Source organism: Juglans microcarpa x Juglans regia, chromosome 7S (genome assembly GCF_004785595.1).
Source record: "Juglans microcarpa x Juglans regia isolate MS1-56 chromosome 7S, Jm3101_v1.0, whole genome shotgun sequence".
NCBI lineage: Eukaryota > Viridiplantae > Streptophyta > Magnoliopsida > Fagales > Juglandaceae > Juglans > Juglans microcarpa x Juglans regia.
This window is the reverse complement of record NC_054607.1, coordinates 1220486-1234384: the sequence shown is the minus strand read 5'-3', so window position 1 is coordinate 1234384 and position 13899 is coordinate 1220486. Positions and strand designations below refer to the sequence as shown.

The 13899-nt window shown below is 32.2% G+C and overlaps 1 protein-coding gene across 1 annotated transcript; it reads right to left on the bottom strand.

The window, feature by feature from the left end:
• Window positions 1-1503: 1503 nt before the first annotated feature.
• Window positions 1504-3943, bottom strand: LOC121241688 (WAT1-related protein At5g07050-like). Its single transcript, XM_041139568.1, has 7 exons — window positions 3604-3943; window positions 3425-3487; window positions 3211-3327; window positions 2840-3089; window positions 2563-2724; window positions 2275-2426; window positions 1504-2070 (listed from the first exon to the last, which is right to left on the bottom strand). Exons 1-7 carry the CDS (start codon window positions 3804-3806, stop codon window positions 1815-1817), a joined length of 1203 nt encoding a protein of 400 aa, XP_040995502.1. The 5' UTR covers window positions 3807-3943; the 3' UTR covers window positions 1504-1814.
• Between the last annotated feature and the right edge of the window lie 9956 nt (window positions 3944-13899).

Here is a 13899-nt window from a genome sequence, read left to right as displayed (position 1 = left end):
AAATGAGAAAACAAATTATTAAGAATATTATAATTTATAAATACATGATAAAGAGCATAAAATTGAATATTTATAGAGAATAAAAAAATTGAGAAATGGAAAAAAATATATATATAATACATACCTATATATTTTATTTTAAAAACTTGTTTCATCTAAAAAATAATTTTTTATTAGTAGTAGTCTTTTTTCATTTTTGAGACCTTTTAGGAGTAATTTTTTTTTTCTTAATTTTAAGGGAAAAGAGGGATATATATATATATATATATATATATATATATATGCTGCATGCATGCATGCATGCATATTGTAATTTATTGGGGGCATATATATATATATATATAGTACCAAATTAAATTGATAATTTGAGGGTGGGGGTGATAATTGCAAATTGAATGGTAGTACTAGTTGGAGGGTGGTTAATTAATTTGTGTAATTATTTCTCTAAATCTTTTTTTTTTTTTTAGATTGGAACCCAAGCCAACCATTTTCAGCTAGCTATATCCTTTATATTTTGCTACACAGATTAATTAATTAAGACTTCAAAACCACCCGCTTCTTTACGTGCATATTTATTAATACATGAGCTTATGTTAATATATATATATATATATATATATATATATATATATATGATGATGATGATCCTTGAATGTTCTCCTATATATATATATGCATCATATACATACATATCAGAGCTTGCTATAGGTCCGGTCATCTTATTATAATAACTTGTTTTTATCATGTAACGATAGAAGAAAGAAACTACTGCCAACAGATCAAGTCAATAATTAATATGGTTTTTGTTTTTCTGAGAGATATTCGAACGAGAGAGTCATGACCTAGCTAGCTAGATCGATGATCAGCCATGCATGCTGCATGCACCAATATTCAGTACCATGCATGCATGATGCAGATCATCATGCAGTTGGAGATTGAACTTTATAAGTTAGTGGTTTCCCACTTGTACATGATGCATGATATATACCGCATGTGTTGTACGCGCGTATATATATCTTTCACATGACTGGCCTATTATATATATTCTTGTGTTGTTACGTATAAATCAAAGGGATACGCATGCATATGTATGGAAGATCTTGTGCTTAATTGATCACTTGTACGTGGAACTAAGCTAGTGATCTCATCTAGCTAGGGAATGGCCGCTGGTATCAGATGCCAAAAAATAGATGCAATCCTCTAAGATTCTGGCAACATTAATAATAATATAAATGCCTCCAAGCATGCAAATAGCAGCTAGCTTGCTAGGATTCATCGATCTGGCGCAATATATATACATATCTATATATGTCAACCAGCACTATCGATCAGTACTACTGGAATCTGAATCAGATGTCAACACAGTACGTGAAAATACAAAAATTCCCAAAGTTATTCAGTGAGACGTACACGCCATCATGTAGTAACTAGTACTCCTCCAGATTGATCATGATATATATATATATATATAATATATTGAGAAACTACTGGTCTCCAAGATTCTGATCATATATATATATATTAATATGATTCCACTTACTCATTGAAGTCTTTTGTTTATTATCGAAAATATACATGATACCTTAGATAAAAACCCAAACTAGTCCAATTATATTATGGAAAGAAAAAAAAAAAAAAAAAAAGATAACAAAATGGGGGATGAATAAGACAAAAAGCCCATCCCCTGCATGCATCCATCCGTCCCTATGGCTCTATGATATGATCATTTTGTGTCTTGGCTGGCTAGCTTAATTTCATGCATGCATAGGACCGAGCTGCCAGCTCGATGATCTGAAATTCATTTTGGCATATTGCTAACGGCAGCAGAGTACGAGATCTTTGTTAGTGGCCGCTAATTCTTGATGATCATCTGATGATCCCTTTCCCATTTGGATTTCATTTGCTTCAATATCCCCGATTATTGGAACACTAGCCAGCTTCCCACTTACTTGAGCAACCTTTATAGCATCTGGTATCTCTTCCTCATGAGCTTTATTCTCCACACTCTCTTTGTGCTTTCCCCATAGGACTGAGTAAAGTCCCATTACAATCAAGATAGAACCCAGCACACTGCACCCACCACATGACATGATTTATCTGATTATATTACTAATAGATCTACTAATTAAATGATAATCATATATTAATAATTATGCTTCAAGTAATATATATATATGACGTCACATTTAATATCTCTTTGGATAATTAAGGATGGCATTCATGCATGCAAGAATTTTGAGTGAAAAGATCATCAGAGGAAGTTAATTAAATTACCCTCCAAGAAAGATCTTCTCTGCCAGGATGAAGGAGCCCAGAATGGCTACAATTATCATCATCAAGGGGCTAAAAGCAGTTGCAAAGACGGGTCCTTTTTTCTTTATCACTAGCCCTTGTACATAGTATGAAATGCTTGATGTCACGATTCCCTGAAAGAAAGTTTTAGAAAAGATATCATCAACAGATAATTGACACGTGTTGTATAGTACCCTCGTGGTGCATGCATGCACTGCTCATCGCAAATTGATCATCAGTACACAGACAGAAAGATACAAAGATTCTTACAGCATAAGCGGCAGCAAGGAGATTCATGTCAAAGCCAATTTTCCAAACAGAGGTTTTGTGCTCCATGACAAAGGTGACAGCAATGGCTTGAAGAGTGCCCACAAAGCACACCAGAGATGTAAGAGACAGCTGATGATTCTTGTATGTCTTCAATGCATGTGTCTGCAATATGAAATTAACATCAGACATACAAAACCGTTTTTCTAAGTTTTTCCTACAAGAAAGACCAAAAAAAAACCAGCAACAACAAACATCTTCTTGCAATAATATTACTTACTTGCAAAACAAAAAGGCCCGACCAGGCAAGGGTAGCGATGATAAGAAAGATGGAGCCCTTGAACCAGTCCTTGTCGCTGTTTGCAGAGGAATTTGTCGCATAAGATTTAGGAGGATGGATGTGCTTCGACCAAACCATCTCCACTATGGGTCCTTTGTACAAAGTCATTAGCATAGCCCCAGCCACTGTCACTGCGGTTCCCACTATCTTTGCTTGGCACCTTACTCTCTTCAGGCTCAGCTTTTCCATCCTTAAATTTATTTTAATTTTCATTGCACCAGATAAAAAGTTTAGCCCAATTAATTCTCAGGAACGCGAATTTAATTCAATATATATGAATCTATGATGATATCGGTTGCTTTTTTGCATACCTGAATATGACTGCCATGACAAACGTCATGGCGGGGAGCATGTTGCTTATTGCGCATGAGAAAGTTGGCGACGTATATTTCAGCCCCGCATAATAGAAGTTCTGATCAATCACCGGACTGTCAAACACAAACAAAATCACCCTGATCAGGACTCACAGATAAAGCCAAGAAATTCTGATGATCTCGACAAGGAATAAACTAATTAAGGACTGACCCAAGAAGAGCGAGGACAAATATCTGCACAAATACTGGAAATGTAATCCTTGGCTGCGCTTTCCTGAAAGGGAATTAAACGACGTTCATGTATCAGAACCCCCGAAGATTATTTCATACACAGACGGGAAAAGAAGTGAATTGAAAAGCTTGTCCGGGATAGAATTCATGAATTCAAACCTCTCGAAAATGAAAGCAAAGGGGGCGATGACCGCAGTTGCAAAGGCATGGCGATAAACCACCAGCACGTAGTGGCTCATCCCTCCGTTGAGAGAAACTTTACTAAGGATGTTCATTCCGGCATACCCGAATTGTAACGATATCATTGCAAAGTAGGGTTTCGAGGCTTCGAGGAAGCCGCTGCAGCATCCGGGCTTCTCCATGTTTCTATTAATTCCCAAGAAAATGGATGGAACTTCGGTCGGCAGCTAGCACTGCAGAAAAGTTCAAACTAAGACAGAGAGAGAGAGAGAGAGAGAGATAGGAAGAACACGTACTGAAAGATCAGGACTGTGTTTCTTCTCCCTATGGCTTAAAATGTGGGGAGGCTCACACATTTATATAGCAGTCTCGGGGAACTGTTCATATCTGACGTCGTATGATCCTCCACCCTGTTAATACTTTCTTTTTGAGAAAAATTATAATTACGATTCCAAAATACTTTATTCATAAATAAATCTTATAAAAATACACATACAAATCGATATATTTGGATATATTATTAGGTTAGATTATAAAAATATTTTTATTGTAAAGTAGATCTAAACATATTATATAAATTAAATCATATTAATTTATAATTTTATTTTTGTAAAATTTCTTTGTGACCGTAGCACTTCTATTATTATTATTATTATTATTATTATTATTATATGGTCCATATATGATTCACCTTATTTATTTTATAAATTTTAATTTATTTATGTGGAAAAAAAAGTATTATTATATGGAAAAATGTTATGCATCAGCCACTATTTACTTTCACACCGCATGTATATAGTTTTTTTATAGGGTGTGGGAATATTTTTTATAGAATTTAAGGGTATTTTTTATAGAGTATGATGTAACACCCCGTATTTCAGTGTATTTTTACTGAAGGATTATTTTTGATTATTCAAAAATTTATCCTCTTATTTTAAAATTGGTTGGATTTTTAGTAAGTTTATTTCTATGATTTTAATTTGGTGAAAATTATTTTTTATGTGCTTTCCAAATATTTATTTATTGTTATGCATTTAAATTACTTTTAATATTTAAATTAATTACCGTGGGATTTAATTATTTCAATTTGACTTTACCATTACGTTTAAATTATTTTATTTAACTTGTGGTTTTAAAATCGTCTCCGTTGGATCTTTTTTGTGACCCAAGTTATGAGGATTGGACCTCATTTCTTTTCCCTCCATTTTTTCTTTCCTTCCTTTTTCTTTTCTTTCTTTTCTTTTTCTTCCTTATTTTCTCTCCTCTCCCGCGCGATCTCTCTCTCTCCTCTCCTCCGCCCGTTTCCATCGTCTCCTCCCAGCGCCGCCGTCGCGCCGCCGTGCGCGACACCGCCCAGCCGACCAGCTCCCCCTCCCTCCGGCGACCTCACCTCCCAAATCTCAGCCCCTACCTCGCCGCCGGTAGCCCACACGCCCCCCACGAAGCCGCTGGCCACCTTCACGCCAGCGCCGCCGTGAGCCGGCGGTGGCCCTCACCGCCCAGCCCGCTAGCTTCCCCAGCCGCCGACGACCTCACCCCACCAACCTCACCTCCATCCGTGCCGCCGTTAACCACCAGTAGCTCTTCGAAGCCGCGGCACTCTTTCCGCCGTTGCGCCGCCGTCGCACCACCATTGGCCACCATCTTCCTACCACTTCATCCCCGACCTCTTGGCAACCCATTGGACCCAACCCCACCTCCGATCCGTCACCGGTGAAGCTCCACCAACTACATTTCCGATTTGGGCATTTTGGTCTTCTACCGCCCATTCCGCCGCCACCCACGGCAAACCACCGCCACCATTGGCTTCACCGACCTCCCTAGGCCCTACCCTATCAATCTTGGGTCTTCGTTTGTCCTCGTTGAAAAGTGGGTATCTGTGACCCACGGCCACAGTGTATTTTACACTGTGGTGTTGCTCAGAAATCACCACTTGCAACTTCGAGATTCTCCGGAAATTATTATATTACACTGTAAGTATTTTCCTTAAAGAACTTTCGTGATTTAAATATATTTTTGCACTAACACATATTATCTGTGAATTGGTTTGTATTGCCGGACTGAGTCCGAGGAGTTTCGGGGGTCGGATGGATTGTGGACGGAGTTGTGTGTTTGTTTGCATTATGAATTGTGGTTGTTGGTTGTTGGTTATGACTTGTTCACGTACATCGCATATTGCATGCATGATCATGTTTGTAAAGAAAACTGGGTTTTCGCATGATTGCATACATGTTCATGTGTTTATTGGAAATTGGATTTTCATATGAGTAAAAGGAAAAGAGACTGTAGGGATGGTGGTAAGCAGGGATGGTGGTTGTGTCCCGCCTGTGATTCCCGCCTACAGTGCTCTGTTAAGTATGCATTGTGTGTAAAGGAACTGTAGGGATGGTGGTAAGCAGGGATGGTGGTAGAGTCCCGCCTGTGATTCCCGCCTACGGTGCACGCGCTAGGGATGGTGGTAAGCAGGGATGGTGGTTGTGTCCCGCCTGTGATTCCCGCCTACGGTGCACGCGGCAGGAATGGTGGTAAGCAGGGACGGTGGTAGAGTCCCGCCTGCGATTCCCGCCTACAGTGTCCGATAAATGGATTGTTTGTGTGAATTATTTTATGAGAAAATGTTTTACGGTTATTTTGGGCCAAAATGGGATTTTTGGCGTGTGTTGGAAATAATCATTTTTCTGGGAAAAAATGATATTTTATGGCTAAATGTATTTTGCTATATTGTTGGTTGCATTAATGTATTTTTATCCCGAGAGTTGTTTGGTTTATACTTACCTGTGGTACCATTTTATGGTATCGCAGATTTTGATGCAGATGATGATGACGAGTCTTAGCTTGGCTCCGTTGGAGGAGTGATCTGGGATTGCTCCTGTTTAGTGAGTTATGTGTTTTTATCAATTTATGTATTTACCATTTGTATTATATTTGGGATGACTGTATATTTATTTTTTTAAAGATAAATTGTGTTAAATATTTGTATTTAAATTCTGGTACTTATTTGACTATCCGCTGCGTTATTTTATTTGTACACTGTTGCATGTACACACACTGGCACTTCGTTGGGATGTGTGACCGTGTTGTCACCATCCTGGCGTCTCGATCCCTGTGTATTTATATAAGGGGGATTGGGGGCGCCACAATGAAGTGTGAGATTGTAAATAATGAATTATAAGAGAATTTTTCTTGCTATATGTGTTAATATTCTTGGGGCCAACATGGAGTTGCCATTGGGCCAAGCCGCAAGGCAGAGAGGCAGACAAGAGAGTGAGCCGTGAGCGGACGAGAGAGAGAATGACGCAAACGAGATGGGAGGGAGAATAAGACTTTAGGAATTATGGTTTAGTTATAGGGGAAACGGCGCCGTTTCCTATTGAGTTAATATTTTCAATGTGTTTTTTTTTTAAATGATAATTAAAACTTTTTTTTGATGGTTTGGAAAATTGATTTAATATACTATAGTCTGATATATTAGACTATATAATAGTATTAACTATTAATATTAGATTATTAGTATAGTTATATATTAGTATTAGTTATAATGATTTAGTATAAGTATAACTATAGTCTATAATAAACTATTAGTCTATTAGTATTAGTTAAATAGCTATAGACTTATATATTAGTATACTATATAATATATTAGACTATATAATAGTATTAATATTAGACTATTAGTATAGTAACTATAGTTATATATTAGTATTAGCTATAAACTATATATTAGTATTAGTTATAAACTTTTAGTGATTTAGTATAACTATATTAATTATAAGTATAAGTATAGTCTATATTATATTTGTAATATATATATATATATATAGACTATATAATATATATATATATATATATTGAATCATTGATATATATATATTTGTAGGGTGCGGCTACTATGCCGCCCCATCTTGACCGCTAGGCATACCGTCCAACGTAAATTTTTTTTCCTCTTTTTTCTTTTCACATTTTTTTAACATATTTAAATACATTTAAAAAATAAAAAAATATACCAATACACTTAAAATCACTTCATTAATCACTAAATAAAAAAAAAATTAATTTTGACCAGTGGTCAAATAGAGGTATCAACTTGAGGCGGCATAGTAGACTTTCTCATATTTGTAATACATTTAATATACTATAATCTAATATATTAGACTATATAATAGTATTAATATTAGACTATTAGTATAGTTATATATTAGTATTAGTGATATTGATTTAGTATAACTATAGTCAAATATTAAACTATTAGTATTAGTCAAATAGTTGTAGACTTTTAAATTAGTATAGCTATATAATATATTAGACTATATAATAGTATTAATATTAGACTATTAGTGTAGTTATATATTAGTATTAGTTATAAACTATATATTAGTATTAGTTATAAACTTTTAGTGATTTAGTATACCTATATTAGTATAAGTATAACTATGGTCTATATTAAAATATTGGTATTAGTTAAATAGTTGTAGACTTATATATTAGTATGGCTATATAATATATTAGACTATATAATAGTATTAGTATTAGACTATTAGTATAGTTATATATTAGTATTAGTTATAAACTATATATTAGTACTAGTTATAAACTTTTAGTGATTTAGTATAACTATATTAATTATAAGTACTAGTATAACTATAGTCTATATTAAACTATTAGTATTATTTAAATAGTTGTAGACTTATATATTAGTATAGCTATATAATATATTAGACTATATAATAGTATTAATATTAGACTATTAGTGTAGTTATATATTAGTATTAGTTATAAACTATATATTAGTATTAGTTATAAAATTTTAGTGATTTAGTATAACTATAGTCTATATTATATTTGTAATATATATAGACTATATAATATATATTGAATCATTGATATATATATATATATATATATTTGTAATACATTTAATATACTATAGTCTAATATATTAGACTATATAATTGTATTAATATTAGACTATTAGTATAGTAACTATAGTTATATATTAGTATTGGCTATAAACTATATATTAGTATTAGTTATAAACTTTTAGTGATTTAGTATAACTATATTAATTATAAGTATAACTATAGTCTATATTATATTTGTAATATATATATATATAGACTATATAATATATATATATATATTGAATCATTGATATATATATTTGTAATACATTTAATATACTATAATCTAATATATTAGACTATATAATAGTATTAATATTAGACTATTAGTATAGTAACTATAGTTATATATTAGTATTGGCTATAAACTATATATTAGTATTAGTTATAAACTTTTAGTGATTTAGTATAACTATATTAATTATAAGTATAACTATATTCTATATTATATTTGTAATATATATATATATAGACTATATAATATATATATATTGAATCATTGATATATATATATATTTGTAATACATTTAATATACTATAATCTAATATATTAGACTATATAATAGTATTAATATTAGACTATTAGTATAGTTATATATTAGTATTAGTGATATTGATTTAGTATAACTATAGTCAAATATAAAACTATTAGTATTAGTCAAATAGTTGTAGACTTATAAATTAGTATAGCTATATAATATATTAGACTATATAATAGTAGTAATATTAGACTATTAGTGTAGTTCTATATTAGTATTAGATATAAATTATATATTAGTATTAGTTATAAACTTTTAGTGATTTAGAATAACTATATTACTATAAGTATAACTATGGTCTATATTAAAATATTGGTATTAGTTAAATAGTTGTAGACTTATATATTAGTATGGCTATATAATATATTAGACTATATAATAGTATTAATATTATACTTTTAGTATAGTTATGTATTAGTATTAGTTATAAACTATATATTAGTATTAGCTATAAACTTTTAGTGATTTAGTATAACTATATTAATTATAAGTATAACTATAGTCTATATTAGACTATTAGTATTAGTTATAAACTTATATATTAGTATAGCTATATAAATTATTAGACTATATAATAGTATTAATATTAGACTATTAGTATAGTTATATATTAGTATTAGTTATAAACTTATATATTAGTATAGCTATATAAATTATTAGACTATGTAATAGTGTTAATATTAGACTATTATTATAGTTATATATTAGTATTAGTTATAAACTATATATTAGTATAGCTATATAATATATGATCAATTAAATTTTCATTTTTAAGATTAAACTTTTATTTTATAATAATATTATCTTATATATAATTATATTAATAGCATATGATCAAACAAATTACAAATGTTCACATTTAAGATTAATATTTTATGTTAAAATTTATAAATTATAATATGAAATTATTTCATATATGATATATAATCATATATATTATATATAAAAATTCCACATATAATTATGTATTATATATAAAACTTATATATATAAAATATTTTGTATAATATTAATTTTTTATAAAACTTATATATAAAATAACTTATATATAAAATATTATTTTTTATATATTCTTTTATCAACCGGTTCAGTCCATTCTGGTCCGGTTTGGAAAATCGTAAAACTGGAACCAGACCTGTTCTAGCCATTTTTACATTACAAAAATCGATCTCGGACTGGACCGGTTCAAAACCGGTCCAACTAATCCAGTCCGAACCAATTTTTCAATTTTTCGATTTAAGTGTACATCCTTACCACAGGCCATTCTTACATTTTTTTCCCGGCAAAAGTAATATAAAAAAGTTTTTGTCGAGGGCTAAAAAATTTGGTCAATGGCCATATAATAGTTTCCCTTCTACGTACGGAAGTCGAGTCTAGTGAAATTAAGCCCGATTTCGCAGCATTAATTAAAGGAAGTTATAGAATTGGGGAAAAAAAATGATGACCCACTAATGAAGTGGCATCGTGACACGTGGACAACAGCCCAAAAAGGGCCTGCCTCGATGTTTTATATTTACCACTTATTTCTTTTTAACAAATTTTACAAAGGGTGAAAACCGATGTCTTCGGCGTGATTTTTGGGCAAAATTGATACCGACCGACGCCTGAAAAATTGAAAGAGCAATCGACAGTAACCGGTCGGTGGAGAGGAGGAAACCAATCGAGGCGATTCTCAGTCGACATCGATTCTCCTAGCGGCGAGATTCTACAAAGAGAGAGATATATAAGAGAGGGAATGAGAGAGAGAGAGAGAGTTAGCGAGTTGGAGAGAGAGAGTGAAAGTTGTAGAAGAGATCAGGAAATGGAAGAAGGTTGGGAAGAAGAATATCCCATACCGAAACGACGTCGGGTCGTTTCAGACATATATATATTTTTTTCCTTATGTCCTTAATAAAATGACTATCTATCATATACTTATAGGTATAGTACTATGCCGTTCCATTTAAACTTAAGTGGAATGGCGTCGTTTTTTATTAGGGTATATTAAAAAAAAATAAGTTTTATTATATCGGTTGGTTCAGCGGTTCGGCTTAGCTTCAAACCGGGACTAAACAGTTGAAAGTCGGTTTCTATAATATTCCACCGCAAGCCGGCCGGTTCACATTGGTGGCAATCAATTGCGTCGGTTTCTGTACAGCCCTAACTTTTACTTCTTGTGGATCTTGAGAAAAACATCTCTAACATTTAATAATTAAAAGAAAATGATGTTTACAGTATTAGAGTATATGTGTAAGTTATGCACATTTACTTTAAAAATAATAGACAAATTTAAAATCTATATGAAAAAAAATATTTTTTTAATAGAAATTGAGAAACTTGTACATGCACTTTAAATATCTAGCATATAATATGACTCTAGATACCCATCACATGAACTAAAGCTCCAACTTTTTAGTTCTCACATTCATGATCAACAAACAAAATATATATATCTCTAATCGTTTTAAATCATGTGTCAAGACTTTTAAGATAGATATATCATTGTAACTAGTAAAGAATATGATCACTAAATCAAGAAAATGTATTCTTTTAAAACTAAGGAAATTATAACAGGATTGGAGCTGGAGTCTTCATCTTTAGACTTTAATTAATGGTAAGCATGTTTGTTGTTAATGTTCTAATATTAATTTCATGTAAAAGGAAGTACTATTTCGGCCTAACACTTCATCATGATCATATGCATGTGGGATCTCATGATCATGGTGATCAAGCATACACATAAAATTTTTAATTATATAGCCACTAGTTAGATACAACTACGTACGTGGATGATGCCTAATTCAAGGGTTAATTGGGTTTCTTATTATATGTGTGTGTGTGTGTGAGAGAGAGAGAGAAGTGGATTATGCGTGGCAGCATAAATAATGTTGGGGGATCCGTGTTGTCATCATCATCATGCATGGTGGTGAGGGTCATGTAGTAAAAAGCTCATCAACCATTTCATTAATTCATGAAGAAATATATATTGGCTCCCACCATGCATGCATGCATGATGTACGCCTCAAGCTTAATTTTGGTTTTTTTTTTTTTTTTAATGGGGGATTATTTATGCAAATATATCTCTTATACTATAAAAGCCACTATCTGTATATGAACAGGAATGAACAATTCTTTTTATTTGACACTTTCTGTTCCATTGATGCCCCTGTGTGAATCGAGTGTTATTACAGCTGTGTCCATGACCAGTGTTGTGTTCTATGTTTGGTCACTACAGTGTGATCTTGTCCCCTCCCCTGACCGAGTCAGAGTTCTATTTCTTTCGTTTCTTGTTGTTGAGTCTTTCGTTTGTTTGGTTTTTAGAGCATTGAGTTTGGTTTTTCTTAGTTGGGTTTTTTACATCTGGTTACTTCCACTATTCTGTGGTGTGATGTTGTCAAGGTTAGGGGTGTTTTGGTCAGCTGATGGGATGGGTGGGATCTGTGCAAATTATGTGTCTGATGTTGTGTTAGGTTTAGACAGCATATAGATGGAGACAATTTGGCTAATCTTAACATTTTTATTGTGTGGTTTAATTCTAAGATGGAGTCACTTTCGCTAATCCAATAAGTTCAACACAACATCATCTATAGATGTTTTATAATAAGTTTAACTATAGTCATATGTTGTGTTAGACTTACAATTGTGTGCCTTACAGACTGTTGGTTATAATAACTATGGATAGTGTTGTGTTAAACACTTTGACCAATCCACTGCTCAACTATAGACGGTGCTTTGTTAAAATTGTGTTAAATATACCTTAAGAATATAGATGGTGTTGTATTGACTTTGTGATGAGCATGCTTTTGTTGACTTTGCTTGGATGGAATCATTTTGGATTACGTGTATAACATCCTTTTGAATTGTGTGGAGTAGATATAAAAAACAGATGAATGTTCTCATTGTGCTTTTCTATAGAACACTCTCACAGTCAATAGAGTGCAAGTTTAATATTTGTGGCATATATTCTGAATCACATTATTTGGAAATGTGCGTTCAAAATCAAGAGTTAAAAAACCCCTCAAAAAATTGAAGCCTAAATTACAAGATTGATGGACCTTATCTCGCCGTCAATTTGTGGAGTTTCATTGTGAGGCATAGACATGTGAAGATCTGATTTAGAATTGTGTGGTTGGAAACAAAAAATGTGAATAATGACAGCAACTTCTCATATATCAACATCTTCCTGCTGTACAACCTTAACGTGGTCGCATTAAGAGACCATAGATATAAGAAAAAAATGGCTCACAACCAGTTTAGATAAGAAATATTTACATATAGCTCCCCTAAATTTGTTTCTTGGCATTTCTCATTTATTATGCTCTTCATCTGCTTTACCTTCATCTTTTAAGGTATGTAGAGATTATATTATTCGTCATTTTTTTGAGAAATCTAAAATAGTAATAATGATAATTAAACTTATGAGAGACCAAAATCATATAGGCTATATTATTATCATAACAATACAAAAGTGATTTCCTCATTAACTTATGTGCAGGTGATAATTATGTCTTCAAAAGTGTTATTTATCAGCAGCATAACAATCAAAGCTATCGGTTGTCATGTGTATTTGTGTTTCATTGCTATCATTATGTTGTTCTCTTTTTTTCATTGACTAACAAATGAACTATGGCCTATTTGATTACCTTCCTATGATGTTTTGTATGACGTTCTTCTTGCATGTGGCACCCCAGCGTATATGATTTCGTTGTCATTAGAAATAGCTAATGGTGGCTATGTGTTGGTCCATCAGGCTAATTGTCTGTAAACTAACTACATATGGTCAATCTATTTTGGTTTAGAAATATTTATCATCATCAGAAGCAATGAAAAAATTCCATATATATGATCCCTATCAATCA